The sequence below is a fragment of the Cinclus cinclus genome, chromosome Z, assembly GCF_963662255.1.
Source record: "Cinclus cinclus chromosome Z, bCinCin1.1, whole genome shotgun sequence".
Lineage (NCBI taxonomy): Eukaryota > Metazoa > Chordata > Aves > Passeriformes > Cinclidae > Cinclus > Cinclus cinclus.
In genome coordinates this window covers 61,618,289-61,638,019 of record NC_085084.1, presented here as the reverse complement: position 1 = coordinate 61,638,019, position 19,731 = coordinate 61,618,289, and the positions used below count along the sequence as shown (strand labels likewise).

Here is a 19,731-nt window from a genome sequence, read left to right as displayed (position 1 = left end):
CAGTGTGCTTTTACAATAGCCAGTATGCTGTGTGGTTTTGTTTAAATACACAAACTGTGAAAATAAATATAAATAAATATAAATTTAAATATACATACATTAATTTAAATATACATACTGTGAAATTGAACTTATAAAAAATACTTATTTACTACTGTATTTATTATTTGGCTTGTTTGTGGTTTTTTTTCAAATAATAGCATCCTTCTGCCTGAAATTATATCTTTTCTATGTTTAGCATCATTTCTAGGATGGCTGTAGCTGATGACAGGACATGTAACAGTTCTCTTAAAGAACTTGTCAAATACACAGTAATTTGTCCTTTGCAAGCATTTAGATTGAGCGTGATGCTTTGCAGATCATGAATAAACATTGATCTGAGTAAAAGTTGCATTTTCAGAAATACAAGACCATGCCTACCACATTTGTACTGAGAGAAAATGCATCAGCTTTATTAATGTAAGAAGGTAGAAATCATACAGGTAGTTCTTACACTTTTTAATGATTTCACAGAAAATTTGGAACTGATATATGTATATTAATCTATGTTGAAGCACTTGGTTGATTCTCTGTAATTTCTCTTTTCTAGCACAAAGGATGATCAGTTCAATGTTAACATTCAGCCCCCTGTTGGAGAACTGCTCTTGCCTGTCACTATGTCAGAGAAAGATTTTAAGAAGGAGCAAGGTGAGAAATACTTCAGCAGCTTCAGTAAATGTACTTGGATGGGAAGAGGGCTGCATGCCTTTCAGTTTCCAAGCCTATAGAAAGTGCTTCCAGTTGTAGGTGGTTGAGTTAGCCGCTATTAGTATTCACTCTGACAATAAGTAGTTCTAAAATATCTTAAGAAGGATGTGCTGTGACATGATGCAGTCTTTAAAGGGCCAAAGCCCACCCTTAACCCTAAAACAGTCTTTCTGCTCAAAGAGTTTTGGCTTCCCACCATGAAGTGTGAATGCCTTTCCTGCTAGCAGTAAAACAGAAACTTGGGATTCCAGCTCAACGAAATGAACCATTTCTACATGGGTATTGCATTGGATTTTACTGTTCTTTATTCCAGTAATAATTTTCAATCCTGATAATGTGCGTGTTCCTCAAATACTTTGAAGAGTGTTTAAATCTTTTCACTGTCAAACACTTTATATATAAAAAATACTCTTTTTGGAATACTGTTTTAAAACAACGACATGTTTTATATACTTCTATATTTTCCTAATACTGTGTTTTCAAAGAATGTAAGTCTCTGATACTAGTCCAGGCACAAATCCCCGTAAGACCTTTTAGTGACTTGAATATTTTATTCACGATAATTAGAGGAAATTGTGCCTAGGTTTGACCATATGTTAGATAGAATAGTCAATACTGCTATCATTAATTCAGATATGATTCTTGGATATTTTTAAATATAAGTGGTAACATTTTGGATGTACTCAAATGTAGTAGCGTTTACTCATCTGTCTCAATGTATGGGGATTTACATGTATATGTCTCTTCATATTGAGATGAGAATATGCCCATGGGATCCTGTCTCATTGCTGTGTAAGGCTCAGAAACTCAGTATATCCATCGAGCAGTCAAGAACACCAATGAGTAATGTTATGTATTATTAGTTATTGCTTTTGAACATTTCTTGCTTTTATGTTTTTGAATTATTAAGAAAGTGGTTTAAATACTGTCTAGATCATTCACAGTTAAGCTTATGGCTGCAGTGAAAAGTTAGGATTGGGCTTTGTTTTCATAACCAATTGATACTTATTTGCTGTTCTTACCCTTTGCTGGCTAAAGCCTGCCTCTCAGCTTTATACCTGCTCAGCAAACCAAGGTGAGTGATTGAATGAGGCTGTGGTACATTTATTTTCAACTGTTCCCTTCTAAACATTGTAGCTGAGGTTGTAGTGAAAAGAAGGCAGGATTCGTGCTTCTTCCCTCCCTGTTTTTATGTTTGCTTGCTTTGTGGTATTCTGATAGAGTTTTTGTATGCTTTACTGTGACTGAGGGCATTTTTTCCTCCTGACTGGCCATACAGAACCATGAGCACATAGAAGAAGTGTACTTGGAGAATAGCTGTGGTCCTCTGTGGAGTTGTTGCCAAAATTCCTTTTTCTTCTGCCATTTTACTTCTATGGTTGTTGATTATTTGTCTGAATAAATCTGGCAGCTGTTTGCTATGTTTAATAGAGCAGAAAGGCTACTCTGAATAAAGCTATTTGAAAATTTGTTTATATGAAGTATTTGTAAATCCATGAAGGTCTCTTGGCATTTCTGTATCGCTCACTCTGTCTTCCTGAATTCATTCTTTGATGCAGGACTTTGCAGGCTGGCAAATTTACTACAGGTTTAAAAACCTTTCCTATTGCATCTTTTTTTTTTATGGTTATCAGCTGTATCAGAATATTCTTGGTAACAGAAGTCTCAAATCTGCATTTTGCATTAGTATTTATTTCAGAGATCGAGAAACAGGTAGCATATAGGAAGAATTACTTTGTGTTGTTGATAAATGAAAATTCCGAATTATAATAATAAATGCTGGGCAATTTAGAAGTTGGTATATATTATTCTATTTTGTGTTTAACTTCAATTTGTCTGTATTCTCCAAATGAATCTGATTTATATAACTTGTTTTTCACTTGTCATGCTTTTTCTTTAACTTTTTTTTTCTTTTTTTGGTTTTGAAAATGTTTCAAGTCCTGTATCTGGAGTTGCCTGGTTTTATTTGTGACCAAAATAGATAGGTAAAAAGTGAAGGAATGAGGAGAACATTAGAAATGCAAGGTAACAGTGGGAGAGAATGAATATATATATATGGGTTTTAAGGATTTTTACATCTAAATTGCACGTGTAACGTAATAAGAGTGCTAAAATGAAAATAGCTGGTATTATACTGCTATGTAGAAGACAAATCATTGCTATACATCTTTACTCAATTACACTCTGCTGTTTTGCATTGTCTGTTACATTTGTATGTATCCATTTTCTTCCTAACGGCATAAAGAGAGAGGAGCAGACAGGTTATTGAATATTCATGGCAGTGAAGGTTATCTGGTAGAAGTGGCAGAACCTGAAAAGCTGTTTTTGTCCACATGCTGTGCATGATATGCTTAGCTTTGCTGCACCATCTCCCCTTTCCTTCCCTCCTGAGTTTGGGAATCCCCAGGTGAAGTAGTTCCTCAGAGAAGCAGCTGAGTTAGTGGCTGTTGTAATTGACAATTTGGAATGAGTGAATTAAAATTACATTATCAAACACTCTACCTTTTTGCTCAGATATTTTTTCTGATCCTTCAGGCCTCAGAATTTTATACCCTATTTTACATCACATCCCCAAGAAAAGTAGAGTTCCCATAGTAGGAACACTGCATGAGTAGAGTATTTACTATTGCAGCTTTGTATCCAGATTTCAACTTGTCTGTTTTTAAAAATCAGTATCAAAACTCTCCTTCCCTCAGTTCAGAATAGGACTAGTCTGCTGGCTAGCATACCTTGTTACCCATCACTGTAATTTTTCCAGTATAATTTTCTTTTATTATTTAAAATATGTGGCGTTATTTCATCATATCAGGTGGTTAACCCAGGCTAATTGCTGCTTTGTGCTCAGGCTAGAGTTTTCTTAGATTCTTGTGTTTCAAGAAATAGTCATGTGATTGTTATAGCTGGGTATTAATCAGAATTTTTATGATCTTGTTTTTAAAATAAGTAATTAAAACTACTTTAGGATTTTTTTTCTCAAAAGACATGTTTTTAAATAATTTTGTCAACTTTTCTTAACATGTATACCTGAATCACATTTAAAAAAAATAGGCCAACAACAAAATCTAATCTTGGTTAAGTAAACAGATAGTTTACCTGATTTTATTAAAATTATATATATAAAATTTGTTTTCCTAACAAGCAAGATGCTAATTCTTTAAATGGTTGGACATTTACTATTTTCTGGCCATTGACTACCCCAAGCAATCATATTTGATGCTCCTTAATTAGAGTACCCTATTTTATTTCCAGGTTCTTTTCCACCTCAGCAATCGAGACAATACATTTGCTTACCACGCTGCTCTCCTAAGTGTTCTTTTGCATGTAAATTAATCTTGATTCAGTTTACACTGTCATGCTGAGTGGTACAAATTGCCTATAACAATAAAACAGCATGAGTTAAAAATAAAGGGGGGTGAAAAAGCAGATTGAATGTGTGCCTTACTTGATAGGATGTTACTTTGCTTTATGCCAATACATTAGTCGACGATAATGAATCTTCTGTTCTGAAAAGCATGGTTTAGTTGATTTTTTTAATTTTACTTCAATGGAGCAGTACCTTGTCTTTTATAGAACAAGTTAGACAAACCATTAATGACAAGAGTGTTAAGGTTAAATATGAAGCAATGCATTCACTTCTCTGAGTGCTATCCATCTTTCCATTTACAGGAGCTTGACAAAAGTACTGGCTTTGTACAACATTTCCTTTAATTACATGCTGCGGGAAGCAGGCTTTTAACATAAACATAGTTGCATTCATTTATTCAGCATTTGCTCTTCAGTAGAGCTTAATGGAGAAGGTTTAAATCCTAAATAAGTACACATATCTCTCAGCAGTGTTATGGAAGTCCCCGTGCTCTGCTTAAAAGCGGTTTTAGTCTGTGTATGTAGTTTGTAAAGCTTTTGCCTAATAGTTAAACAATTTAAAACAGAATGTTCTACTCTCAAGATAAATCTGATTGTTATAAAAGTTGTATGCTTATTTTTGTTCTCTTCAAAAATATCCTATTATTTACTCATCAGCTGTTCTGTTTTTACTTTCATATTTCTTATTCTGTGACAGCCACACATTCCAGGGCATTAAAATGCTGGATTTATTGTTCTAATTGCTCTTACTAAGTATCTTGGTACTACTGTTTTCTCTGGGTTATTATTGTATGTGCAGCCCTAAAACATTGGCCTTTTGAGACTTTCCGTTGTTTTCATTGTTAGTTTTGCTTCAGATGCTTCAGATGCTATTTCTGCCTGAAGTACTGAGATCCTTTGTTTGTCTGCATTTTCAGATTCTGAACATACTGTAAAAGGGCACACACAGTGTTAAGTTGTAGTTCTGTTGTGTTGTAATCAACATGAGCATCCAACAAATCATTCTTCTAAACAATGGATATTGATAGAAAGGTGTGAGTTTTGTTAAAATGTCTTTGAATGGCATATCCTTCTTTACTTTTTCTTCATCATATGTTTGGATATAATCTTCACGTTTCTGTTCCATTTTTGTAGGAATATTCAAATAATTTTACTCAGATAGTTTATGTTGACATTTTAGAGAGCTGGATACTAAATGAATTTACCAATTTCCAATGTGCTGACTTTCTCTTAAATAACTGAATTGAACCGATTACTACTGTCTGAATTTAAAGATCATTTTTAGCAATTGCTTATGGAATTATAATTAAATGTATGAATGAAAGATTATAAGGGATCTTTGTATATAGTCTTACTTACTTTCCAAATCAGTCTTCCTTAATATTTAATTTCTGCATTTGCATTCTCTTTTAAATTAAGCTTTTTATGAGAAAATAACTACCTTGGTTTCACAGTTGCATTAGTATCACACATGTCATTGTTCAACTATTAGTAATTTGTTTCTGATAATAGGTCATTGCAAGTAAGACAAACTAAGGTAATTATGTGAGTTCTTATGAAATTGTTTTCTCAATAAATGATTTAACTTTTAATGCTTTTTTTTTTGTTTAGATGCATACTATTTTAATTTAACACTTAATAAGCAGGCAAATCTTAGTGTATTCATAATGAAATACTTAATGTTTCAGGAATGCTGACAGGAATGAATGAGACATCTGCTACAATAGCTGTTGCTCCACAGAATTCTGCTAGACTTATAATAACTGAGAGAGTAGTGAAAGCAGCAAACCTGGGTGTAGTCCCTTCTGGTCAAGATAACATACACAGGTAAGATTATATGTTAATCGAAGTACAACTGTCTTTTAATATTAATTTAATAGTTCAAAATTCTTCAACCTTTGATAATATTAGGGAAAATTCTATTAGCCATATCTTTAAGGGAGAAGGTACCAAATTATACTGTACTATATAATACTAAGCAGATAGTAATATGAGCCTAAGTACTCTGCAGCTCATTATTTGAGTGTCTATAAAAGTGTCTCAATTTTACACAGAGGGAATTGTCTATCCCTTGTTTTTTTTCAAAGGGAGGAGGTAGCCTTTTAGAGCACAGTGCTTTCAAAAAGGTTTTTGGGGATTTTTATGTTTTGCTTCTGTTTCCCATAGTAAGCAGCCTGCTCCAGTTTTGTCATCTGTGATGAGCTACTTTTTTTTTTTTTACGTCCCTATACATACATATGTATCTGCAAGCAAAAACAATTATCAGCCAAGAAAGTCATCGGCCCTGTCCAGTTTCCAGTTTTTGCTTGTAGATTAATCTGTTTCATCTAAATGCTGTGATACAGAATGTCAGTAGAATTGATGCAGTTGTTGTTTAATGACTGCTTTTAATCTGATTGACTCAAAATATTTAATCCTGTGAATCTGTATGGCTTCTCACTTGTGGCAGGAACAAACAGGTTAACCTGGTCTTGAACTAAGAAAAGAATACATCTCTCGGTACCAACTACTAAAACTGTTCACTGAATTTTGAATTATCTCTAATCCCCTGAATTTTGCTATTCAAAAAGAGCAAATTAGCTTCTTTTAAAAAGAAGAACAATGTGTTTCTTTGAAATTTTGAAGACTGAGATGGCTGTTCAAAAGGGTGAGAATGCTGTAGGCTACACAAGATTAATAACCTGGTGTTGTTGGATGTGGTCTCTTTTGCATTGCTGGGCATTTGTATTGCATTGCATTAACATTAACCCAGCTGGATTTTCCTATGTATTTGATACGGTTAATGATAAAATTCTGTTTCACCATAAAAACATGGCACAGCTAGTGCAATTGCACTGAAATGATTGTCACTGTTGACACCTGATCCTCCATGAAAGAGTCCTCATTTGTTGCATCCCTGAGGGATCTGTATAGCCTGTGTTCTCAACATCAATTCAAAGACTAGGTGAGAGTGTCAATCAAGAGAGACTGAAGTGTCTGCAGTCTACAGGTGCTCTGCATCTTTACCCTATCTATCACATGAGACTTTTCACATAGGCATGGATTGTTTCGTTGACTGAGTCTCAAAAAGGCTCCCTAAAATAATAGCCTAGCTCCTGGCTCAGCCACAGGTTTTCTGTTTGTAGGTAAGTTTCCAATTTGATGTTGTTTTCTTTTGCTCTTTTTGTTTCTTTTAAAAGAAGTTTTCTACAACAGTCTATAACCAACAGTAAATAAATTGAAGATGCACTTAACTGTTGGGTACACTCCTTCAGAGACAGTGCTTAAAGGCACATTTGGGTGAAGCTGAAGTATTCAGAGTGCTTCAGAGCATCCTGAAGTTTTCTTTCATTTTTTAGATTCAAAATACAGTGTTTTCAATTTCAGTCTGCCACAATAGTTATAGAATAGACTATAGAATAATCCATCAAGCAAAACAAGTAGTTTGTAGCAATTTAAGTGGCCTATGAGAAATGCCCAGCAATTGGTAAGCATTAAGGAAACAGTCCTTCATTTGCTTCACCATACGTAAATGGAGTTCACAGATATTACGTAGTCATAATTCCACCTAGATTTTACTGATCAGGATCACTACCTAGTTGATACTGTGCTGAGCCTGCTCATCTTCTAAACAGTAATGCTTTATCATTAAAGTAAATCCTAGATTCATGTGAATGAATATTTGAGATAGATATTATATAATTAATCCTTTCAAAATGCTGAAAAACATCACTGAAATAGTTTATATATATATCTAAAGCAAACATACGTTTGGCTTAAATGAACTCTGCCATGAGAGGAGACAGAAATTAAATCTCTCCTGGCAGAAGTCTCATGGATGCAAGAATTGTGACTTCTATTTCAGGATATATCAGGAATTGTGACACAATTTCAGGATAATAAAATAAACTGTCATCTTTTATCTTGTCTAAACAGTTAGAGATTCAATAAAAATATGTTAAAAGTGATATTGGAGAAAAAAAATATTTCCAAAAACTTTCAGCTCATCATGCTGTTCTGTGAGGACTACTTCAGCTGACTTCTTGGAAAAGCCTGGAACATAACCTTTTTACACAGAAACAGAAGTACTGTTTTTTAACTGGCGTTCTGCACTGTGCAGCATAAATTACTTTAACCTATTAGTTGGTCATCCCCAACTTAAGTATTACTGCTTAATGATGGCTAATGCCAAAAAAATTGTATTGCTTGGTAATGCAATATACTCATTCAAAATGAAATTGTTCAGTGCAAGAGTATCTAATGGACATGAACAGGTGTGTTTCATGGTTTATTTCAGTCTAAACATATTCACATTCATGCTGAAGATGTTGTTATGTTGGTGGAATCCAATTACTGGTCCTTAAATTAATAACCCTATTAGGATTTTATTTTTGCACCAAGTAAAAACACTTACAGCAAATATAATGAAGATTTGAAAGTAAATACTTTAAATAAATATCAACAGAGTAGCATATAGTCACCAAAGAAAAAAGAAATAAATGAAAACAGATGTCAAATACATGAGCTATATATCTGAGCACGTCACAATATAGAAACATTTTCTTACATACATTTCTCTCTTTACCGTGTGGCTATTGAATTTGTGTGCTTAGTTAAAATGCAATAATTTAACTGTTAAATTAAAAATATGGCAGATGACATCGTTGATTCTGCTTTAAAATGGTCTTTCTGACCTGGTTTTATTTGAAGTGATAACTGCAAAGATATTTAACTCAGTAGCATCGACATAGATGTAGACATAGATACCACCACACAAAGTTGCAGGTTAATATTTATATATTTGAAAAATTAATTTGCTGTACTGTTTTACTTCCTTTAGAATAGTTACCTGATCTTCAGTGAAGTTGGTTCAAGGGCTTAAGATTACAGGGCCTTGTAAGACAACATGTAAAGTATTCACAGGTTCTTAATGGGATTTAGCTGTTTTATGTATTCATCTTTCTTGCTTTTGCTAATAAGTGGAACCACTTCAATTTTTAAAGGTTTCTACTAGAAGCAAGAATGTGAAATGCATTTCAAAAGAGAGATTTTCTTGAATGAGAAATGTGTTTTCTTAAATATGAAAACCTCAGAAAAAAGGGTTCTTTCTTTAAATATTTTTTCACAAGAATGATGAGAGTAATTGTTGGCATATACATAGGTCTTTTAATGTTTTAAGAACTATTACTTGATGTTGATAAAGTGATTTCAAAGAGTCAGCTAAGGCATCAAGCTTCTCTGTTTTGCTTCAGACTTCAAACCTGAAGGCACCGTTTGAATATCTGAAGACACAATTGCTAAAAGAAAAGTATTTGTTCCTACAGGGAATTACTCTGAATAACTACCTTTAGGGAACAAGTGTTTTTGTGTTGAACTATGACTGCTGTTTGTTGTTAGTAGGAAAAACCTATTAGGAATTTTTCTATCTTCAAGATAGGAGGGTACATAGTGGAGGACATTTATTCCCTCAAAGTTGATTCTTCTATACAACACCATTTGAGCTCCTGGTCTTTACTTGGGCAGTAACATTCATTGCTTTAGATACAACATCAACAACAAAAGAAAAAGAAATCCAGACTGTTCTATTTCCAAATATGATGAGATGAAGACATTATTCAATTTCAGTCATATACTATTTAACTGATACAAGCCTTATTTACCCAGAAACGCTCTTCATGCTAGTGCTATTTTCAACATGTGTTGCTTATCCTTCTCAGATGAATATCCTAAAAGTTCCTCGGGTTTCTTCCTCCTTTATTCAATTTCATCTCCTACAAGTATAAGTAGTCATCATCTGCTTCACTTCAAATATAGCAAAAGATAACAGATGGTGGTAGAATGAAAAGGCTAGTTGCAGACTTGAATCTTACAAGTACTTGAATGCTCTTATAATCCTCTAGAAAGTGTCAAAATATTGTCTACTATTACATAAGGTCCTATGCATAAAAGAGAGGTGTTCAGGCTAAATTGGCTTAGGGAAAAAAGTAATAGAAATGCACATGGAAGGTGTTTTTTCACGCTACCAGCAAAAATTTGGTGCAAAGCTTTTAAAGTGTTGGCAGCAGCATATAGGAGAAAACTCTGTTCAGAGCTAAGATTACAAACTGGATTTACTTCTTCACTCTCATTTTTATATTTGTGTGCTGCTACTGACGTCAGAGTATGATGTGCAATGGGATGGAGAATCAGGCTGTCTTCAACTACCTACCTCTCTACCTTCCACTTCCAAAGTATTTCTTAAATTTCTTAGATCTCATTGCACTGCAGAATATTGTTGACGTCAATGACTGTGGCTCTAAAAATGGTGCAAGATAGATCATCTTTTCTACTTTTTTCTTTCTTAAAGACTACCTGTGCATTGCCCAACCAGTCAGTGAAATAAAACTCTTAAGCCAGCAGGGTGGATAATGAAGAATGAAGTTTAGTCAACCCCAACTTATTTAATAGTCCATTGCACTAGTCTATTGCTGCTGTTGTATTCTGGAAGGAATCCTCAATTGCAAACAGGAAGTAGCAGGGTTAGAAAGTGAGCATGTTGTCATACATATATCTCTGTTCTACAGTTCCTCAGAATGGCTGTAACCATTGACCTGCACTCTGAGACACACGACAGAATTAATTTCAGTCCTCAAATTTCACATGATCAGTTCTATAATTTCAAGAACCCAGTATGCAACAATCTGAGGTTTTGGAGAAAATCAAATCTTTTTCAACAGTGAAGCTCTAAAGTGCTTCAGAACAACCATTTCATATTTTAAAATAGGAATTTTAATGTCTTTCTCCGTTACAGTCACAAAAGTGGCAATACTAACAGCCGTCTCTTCTTTCTAGACATGGCAAGGGCTTGCAGAGGGGTGATTCTCATCTCTTACTGTGATGTCATAGTAGACACCTGAATTAGCAGCAAGCAGGCTGAGTTTTAAACAAAGAAGAGTGAAACAGCACTTCTGCTCATTGCTGGGGCAGGTCTAACTAGCTCAAGCACAGTAATGTGTGAGCGTCTGTGCGGCTTCTGAAACCTACATTTTTAGGGGTGCTTCACTGGAACACATAGATATGGTAGTTTCTTCAGAGCTTGCTGTATGTAGTATGCCATTGCTTAGTGTACCCTTAACTATCTGATTTCTTGAACAAGCAATTATTGAATAAGATGTAAAATACCGTCCACCTGTCTTCTTAGCAAAATCAGAAACATACTGTGTAGATCATTTATTATGACACACTGCAGTAAACAGTAAACACATTGCAATGGGTGAGAATTCATACTCTGAATAATATGAAAACAACAAGACCAAATGTGGAAACTTGCATAAGATGTTTAAAATACAGAAATCCAAGGACCTGTGTTTCACTACCCTTTATTTCTTACTCCATGTATCAGCCTGACAGTCTGGTTGTATTCACCCCTTTTTATCATTTTGCAACCTGTCATGTCCCATTTATAGTATATTGGCAGACTGATTCTCAAAGGAAAGAGGGTTTTGTTTACAGACAATTTTGATTATCAGAGAGCGTCGTGCTTAGTAATCAGTTATCCTCCCCACATCTTTTTAATCCAGCAACAGTTAATGTGGGGAGAAAAGGTATGCAATTGCACACGTGTGTAGGCACATTTGTATTGAGCCAAACTCTATCTTAAGAGGTCTACCTGGAAAATTTTTCTGTGTATGTCATCTTCCAATTTGCACTAAATTTGGAAGAATTCTCAGGCAGAAATGTAGTGATCAGACACCATCAGCTGAACATAACTAACAACTGCATCTGCTTCCAGCATTTCTGCTGGAAAGAAAAATGCCCATCTATTGAGGACAAACACCATGTATAAATTTCTGAGAAATGGAAATTCTTTGTAGTTATTCACTTGAATCCAAGTAAGTCAGTAGCTGATTAACAGGTCTATAAATCCAGAAGACTTTTTTAAAGGCACTTTTTGTTCTGTGTGCAAGCACATGTGTTCTAAGGTTTTTTTACTAAGCAATTACCGTGTTGGAGGGCTCCAAGGAAGCAAAATCAACCTCTTCTCCTGCAAAATAGGTCCTTTGATGCAGTTACCTAAGACTGTTTTGCTTCTGTAGTTCCTTAGCTGTGGGGCTCAGTCTTCCTTTTCTACTCTTCTAGAAAGCTTCAGTGGGTAGCTGCATAAATAAACTTGCAACAGGCATGCAGCTTTGATTTCACTTCCTAATCTCTCAAGTAGGAATTAATTATAGAGCTAAATAACCTAGGCAAAACAGCTTCTTTGGTAGTTTTTACCTGTAGGAGACAATTTTAAATGAAACAGTATGTCCATGCCCACAGTTATTTCAGCCTTTATTTTAGCCAGAAGTTGTAAACTCTTAAATGTTTTCTTGTTTTATGATGGAAGTAATTCAAATAATTCCAGATTTCTGCTTTTCTGCTTTGGAGATTTTGCTTTTCTTTTCTTTTTTTTTTTTTTTAAAAAAAAAATTTTAAAAAAAAAAAAAAGCCCAGCTAGGACTTACACTTTGGTTAATATTTTTGTTAATAGAGGAAAAGAAAACTGAATATTATAAGTATGAAAGTACTCATTCTGTAGTTCCTCATATTACTTTTCTTATTATAATTATTCTTTAATGAAGCCTAATCAAATCCTTAATCAAATCCTAATGTTCCAAAACCTTGAAATTTTCTCTCTGCTAGCAAAGGGCCCTGTGTATACTAATACTTTTTTCATGTGTTATCATCGTACAACGATTTTATTTAGCTGGTGCAAAATACTTGATCAAGAGAATGCCTTCACACAGAATCATTTTAATGCACTTAATACGGTAGATATATTGTTGTACTAAAGAGCTTATATGCAAATCACAAAATTTTAAAATAACTTTAGCAAATTAAATTTGGTCTTAGCTTTAAAAGGATATGAGTTAGTCATTTTAGATATGCAGTTAATCAAAACAGATTGTTCTAGCCTGCCTTATTTGCTGTCCACTAGAGGACAGCACTGCTTTTGTATCTGAATGGTATAAAGTGATAAATATGTGCAGCATTTTCTTTGAAAAACAAACAGGAGCATTTTGAGCCAGTTATTTAAACAGAAAATGCTGAACACTTAAAGAATTAACTGAGCAGAAGACTGTCTTTGATTGTAAAGGTCTCTGAGTATTTAATATTTTAATATTTTTCTATGAGGTAATCTGCTTTCTTGAAATTAAATTGTTTTCCTTCAAATTAAAATTTATACCCTGTTTTAAAAAATAGACTGAGTATAATTCTCAAGCACATATCTTATTAAATCAGAAATCAATTCTATCAGAAAAAAAAATAAAAATAGTAAAGCATGTAAGAAAATAAATTGATCAAGTATTGCAATTAGAATTTTCTGGGTGGGAGGACTAAATATTTTGATTCAAGATTTTAGCTCATTGAAGTTTTGGGGAGGAGACATAAATACCTACATATAAAAATGCTGATATTTTTAAACTAATGATAAATTTGGAAGATGGTAGAAAGTTCATGCAGCATCTTTTTGAACATGTGGATTAGTGCTATGTATTGGACAGAAGTAAGTTCAGACGACTCACTTGCAGTTGTGCATTTTTGTTAGAGGTACCTTGCAGCTGATTACTGGAAAGTGGGGACAGATTCAAAATTTATTTTGGCAATACAAATAAATATGGTAAAAATATGTACATTTTATTGCAATTTATTTTGTAATTTTACTTTTTATACCCCCTGAAAAAATAGATTATGTTGGAAAAGAATTACATTATTTTAATGAATTAGGTATTTTGAACAATTTGTTGAAAATAGTGATAAAATTGCATTAAATATGCTGGAAAAAAAGAAAGTCACATTATCATAATATGATTGTTAAGGTAAATAGTAATTAAATTTTATTAGGAGTAACCAATGTTAAAATCATCCATTAAGTTCCTTCTTTCTGTGAGTTAGTTTGTGCTTACAGTTTTGGTATTAAGCTTTCTCTATCCCCAGGTTAGAACTAATACCGAAATACTTATTTTCATGTTCTAAGGCTTACTCAGAGAATGAATACAAGTAAATTAATAATTTAACCAATATTTAGATGAATTGTTATTTATAAGGTGAAATCTTTGCATAGCAGAGCAATAGGAAGAAATTTTAAGTGTAACTATCTTTATTGTCCAGTTGATGTGCTGGAAGATCCTTTGTAGTTTTTCATTCTTATATTACAAATTGAAGACTAATTCGCAGCAGTATTTTTTTTCCCTTTTGAATATATTCATTGCATAACTTGATTACACATTTGTCAGCTTTCGACTAATTATTTTTCTACAGCTAGGGCAGGGCATTGCATCTTCTGATTGTCTTCCTTACTAATAGGATTCTGTCTGCTTCAGCAAGCAGTAATTGAAGGCTTCATGTACAAGATTTAAAGAAAGGGTGGAAGAAAAAAAAGTTTTAGCCTCCATGGGCCATTGTCACTCTTTGTGGTAAGCAGTAGAACAAAAAAAAGAAGAAAATTTAGCTTGAATAGAAAAGTCAAAGAGGAAGAAAGGCACCGGACAGAAGAGAGTGTGTTATAATGCTGTTGAATTATGCATAATGAACCCTGCTCTGCTGTAAATATCCCGATAGTGAGTGTTCAGGTGTAAATTTACTTTCTCAAATGTTGAATTTTAAAGAGTAGGTTTTAAGTGAGTTAGTCTGCTGCTGTATATTCACTGCCATGAAATTTTCATAACCTTTCTCCATAAAGATGCATCTCCTTATAGTGTAGCTATATTTTGTCTACAGAAAAAGAGAAAATTGCTGCCAGTCTGTACTCAGACTACCCATCATTGTAAACTCAGTGCTTGGCAAATGCTGTCACATTGTAGTATCTGATACTCTGTGTTTTCTCTTTATATCAACTATATATCAAATTTTTCTGTATGGAAAATTTTATTTTCATGGGAAGTGATCAAGACTATGTACTTCATTTTTAACTCCTGAAAGACTGAGTTACTTTCTATAAACATATAGTATTTTGAATATTATGTTGAATTTGATTTTTAATGTATATCTCCTTATCCACTGATAAGTGCTATATTTATATAGGAACAATGTATTAATTCCTTTTGGTTTTTTGCATGTCACATAGGCTCAGAATATTTAACATTCTTTCAAAAAAATATTGTAAACCTTCATAACAAATGAATATTTCTCACATTGTTTTGTTCTAATCTGTCTTGATTTTTTAAATGGGAAAAATATTAGCAGCTGCAAATGTTCCTCAATATTTTGGTGATGTAAAATCAGGTTTAGAATCAGTATTATCACAGAATTAAATACTGCATCATAGCAGAAACAGCCGTCTGGAAGATATTTGTAATATTTTGTCCTGTTTTTTGGATTTATTCTCATTTCTCATTTGCTTTGTTTTTTGGGTTTTTTTTGATGGGGTTTTTTGATTTGGGGTTGGTTTTTTTGTTGTTGTGGTTGGTTGGGGCAGTTGTTTTTCTTTTGTGTGTTTGCTTTTTTGTTAGTTTGGGATAATTTTTTTTTAAATTTACAGATGTGTCCTTGGTTGCAACAGGACCATGTTCATTGTATGTGTCTTATGTTACGAGTTGTCCACAGGATAAATTCATTCTTTCGGACCTACAGTCAATCAGTGAAGATCCTAGATTTAAATGTATCACAGTGCAGTTTTAAAGGCTTATTAAAGTCAGTGATTTTTTTGTTCTTTTATTGTCTTTTTTGGTTTAGTTTGGTTTGGGGATTTTTTTTAATTTGTTTTTAATTCAAATTCTTACCCACAAAGTATAAAATTATTACTGACCTCATGGAGAAAATAAAAGTTTCTCACTAAGAGTGAACACATGTTATTAATGATGAATTTTTTGCTGCTGAGAGATTTTTTAAATGGCTTTCTAGGCTTTTCTAGGTATTTAGTTGAGCACAACACACCTTTTGGAAAATCCTCGGGGGTTTATGGTAAGAGTTAGCATATAAATGCAGTAGCATGTATTTAGTTGAAAAAACAGCTATTAACTAAATACTTCAATCCTTCAGTGTATTTAAAACATCTAAATAACTGTTAAGTGAGTTTTACTGTTAGTATCAACTGCTTCATCCTGTTATAACTGTATTCAGTTTTACAGATCATACAAGTGTATTTGTAACTCTCCCAAGAAACTGGATTATATTCCCTATTCTAAGGAGCAGATTTTAGTTTCCAAAGTTCAAAAGCAGCTGTAAACCCACTGAGTGGTTCTCTTCTATACATGCTTTTTAAATGGTGAAATAAGTCTTTCTGTTGCAGTCCAATTTTTCCTTCACCGAGCAATTCCAGATCCCATGTCGGTAACCATTGATAGAAGCTGATTAGCTGCTGCTAGTTATGCATATTAACACTTTGTGTAAAATTATCTGAGTATCAGGCCCTTTGCATCTTGCAAGCCACATGCAAAATCACATTCATTGATTTTATGTGGTTTGTTCAGGGCTATGGAAAAGTACTATTGATCTCCTAAGTGATTTTGCAAATTCACATGTAAAAATATCAGCGCAAAACTCATCTCTCATGCTTCGGACCACCTTGTCTTTCCCAGAACGCTGACTTTGTATCACTTTCAGCTTTTGATAAAAAAGGGTAGAATCAAGCCTCGAGGCTATGAAGCACAGCAGGAGTGCCAACTAGCAACCTATTTATGTGCATACTCAGAGATAATCTGCTTCTGTGTTGTCCCAAGACACAACTGTTAAGTAAATAAAGTGACTAATAAGACTATTGTTTCTATAATTATCCCCCTGTCGAAGTCAACAAGAGAAATACTCGTCTTCTACCTTGCAGCATAAATAGATGAAATCATTGATATAACTAGTTAAGTAGGTAATTTTTGTACTAGTAATATTGTTTTATAACCTCCTATTTAAAAGAAAGGTCTTTGAATGTATCTGTAATCCAGACAAAAGAAATAGATTGACCTTTGATGGGTGATGTTAGAAAAGTGTCCCATGTTTCTTTAATTAGTATAATGTGTTATGAGATTTTGATGTGCTTATTTTAAAAAGAAAAAAAAAAAGACAGAAATTGCTTCTCGTTTAAAGAGAACCTGCTTCCTGCTTAAGTGGCTAATATTTTAATTAAGTCTGGAGTGAAGTTTTTTGAGTATCTCCTGATAAACTCCCTCCTTTATGTTGATGGTAATTAAACAGATCCCCCAGGGCTTGGGTAGGCGCTTTGCGCGGCCCATGATGATTGTCAGACAGGAGACACTGACCAGTTGGTTTGCTCTTGAATAGCCCACAGCGTGCTGTCAGCGCAGCAGTTTGATTTTTCTGTATTGTGAGCTGTTGTCAGGGCTAACTGGGTCCTATTGTGACTGAAGATGTTGCGCAAATTGAGGCAGATGGCTCCGATTCAGACACGTGTCATTCAGAAAGAGGAGAGGAGATTGGCCCTGCAAAGTGGGGTCAGACGGGGTCACAGACCTGCTCTACACTTGTTAGTGTTTTCAAAAGCCCGTGTGCAGCAACTTTGTTGTTGAGAAGTAACCAAGAAGGGGGTGGGTGGGAAGAGAAAGCATGTTGGGCTCCTTGTGGAAGATGGAAAGATGGACGCTGTTGCCATCCTCTTGCTTCCTGTCTCTTGGGCCTGGCTCTGCACACAGAATGAATTAACAGGATTGACAGAAGTTCATTGTGCCTGAAATGGCTTTTCAGTCAATTGTGGTGCTTAAAAGGGTAGTTTTGTTTTTAATTCCATGTAATTAGTGGGTTCTTCATGTCTTGGAATTTAGTAACGTGCATTAGTCCTAACTTTTGTCTGTCTGATAGGTTGGTAGTTTTTTATTTCCTTTGTAGGATTTTTAATTATTATAAAATATTTCAAAATATTGGCCACATTTTTATGGTTCTGGAGATAAATTCACAGATAGAATAACTGCGTTGCTGATACTGTAATTTCAAACTGATTGTTTTGTATGTTTATAATTTTGACTAGTTTAATATGAATTAATTTCTGGGGTTACAGGAGGAGACACATTTCAGAAAGTACAACAGTTTGGCTTTTTTGTATGTGTTCTACTACATTTAACATAGTTGTATTTTCTTTGGGGCAAAAAATAATGAAAATCCTTGGAAAATTCTATACAGCTGTAGTCAGGTTGTCAATGTGTATGAATATTGTTGATGAACTGAGGAATCAATATTTACATTTGAAAGTTATTTAAATAAGATTTAGTTTGTACTACTAAATACAAAATTTTGCATGATACTTCTTTCCCTTCTAAAATGCAAAAATATTTACATAAATTGTGTTTGAAGAATTTATAGGAGGTTTTATGGTTTATCCCCTGAAATACATTAATGAATTTAGAAGTATTTTATTATATTTGAGCTCATTTAATTCTTGCAGAAGGAAACACTGGCAGTCTTTGACCTTAAGATCCTCAGTGATTTTTCTCTTTTTTTATTTTTCCTTTTCCCTCCAGGTTTGCAGCTAAGACTGTGCACAGTGGGTCACTGATGCTAGTCACAGTGGAGCTGAAGGAGAGCTCTACAGCACAGCTCATCATAAACACTGAGAAAACTGTGATTGGTTCTGTTCTGCTGCGGGAGCTGAAGCCTGTCCTGTCCCAGGGGTAACCTGCTTACATCTGGACTTCAGAATCTGGCACACAACAAAAGTGCCTGGCATCCACTACTGCTGCCTTTCATTTATAATAATAGCCCTTCCATCTGGCAGTGGGGAAAAAATACACTCTTGACATTCTTGTCTTCTGCTTTAGAATGCTAGTGCGTATCTATCATATATGCAAGTCCTTTCCTTTTTTTCTGCTTGCTAACCAAAGAACATATATTTTACTGTCAGTTATCTGCGCTTTTAAATGTATTTCCCATTTGTTCTACCCTAGTTCTTCCCTCTCTTTTCCCTTCCCCCACTACATTGCTTCCCCATCAGTTTCCACTCCCCTCCCCCCCAATAGTGGACAAATACTAGGTAATAAAGTTCAAGGGAAATCACACTGCTTGAAAACTGAGTTCAAATGGCAGGTGGGTTCCAGCCACATACACAAATGTGTGGTTCAGAGAGAATTTTGGTGTAAGTGTGAAAACACAGTAAGTACAGAAAAATGGTGTTTGCTTTCTGGAAATGCTTGTGAACCTGAACTCGTCTATTGAGAACATTGTTCCTACCTACTGTCATTTTCTCAAATATTTTGTTAAGATGCTAATAAAGTAGTGCCTATGAACAGAGGCTCCCGGTTTCTTGTTTTGGTAGATAATTGATAACAGATATGCTGGTATTGTATATACCTGGTTAACTAAAGCAAATTCAGACGAGGTGGACACTACATTCATATCAGTAAATTGTTCTTTTAAAAGTAGCCAGTGTTTGTGCTCCTATGATAATTGTCTGCTATACGGTTGCATTTTTGTTAATAAACAAAACCATCAACTGCCTGTTTTTAAATTGGCCTACTCATAAAATACAGATTGAATTGTTCAAATGAGTATTAAATGAAATGCTGATTATTAGACTGTTGTGGCATATACTGTCATCTAGCTTGATGAATATTCAGCTTTATATTGAATTTCCCTTTTTCAACTAGATTAAAACATTTCCCAACTTTGTATAAACCAGGGCTTGAGGCAAAGAGGAATTCATATCCCTATCAACTGAACTAAGCCAGAGAAGACCAATAGCCT

General features: G+C 34.2%; 1 protein-coding gene across 5 annotated transcripts in view; it reads left to right on the top strand.

Moving 5' to 3' along the window:
• AP3B1 (adaptor related protein complex 3 subunit beta 1) overlaps positions 1 to 19,268 on the top strand; it is a 152,485-nt gene extending 133,217 nt beyond the window's left edge. For all 5 annotated transcript variants that reach the window (XM_062513829.1, XM_062513830.1, XM_062513826.1 and 2 more), the window contains 3 exons: positions 590 to 687; positions 5,799 to 5,937; positions 18,513 to 19,268. In XM_062513829.1, the coding sequence (XP_062369813.1) occupies positions 590 to 687; positions 5,799 to 5,937; positions 18,513 to 18,666 (391 nt within the window). In that variant the 3' untranslated portion in view covers positions 18,667 to 19,268. The remainder of the gene's footprint in view (positions 1 to 589; positions 688 to 5,798; positions 5,938 to 18,512) is intronic.
• The last annotated feature ends 463 nt before the right edge of the window (positions 19,269 to 19,731 follow it).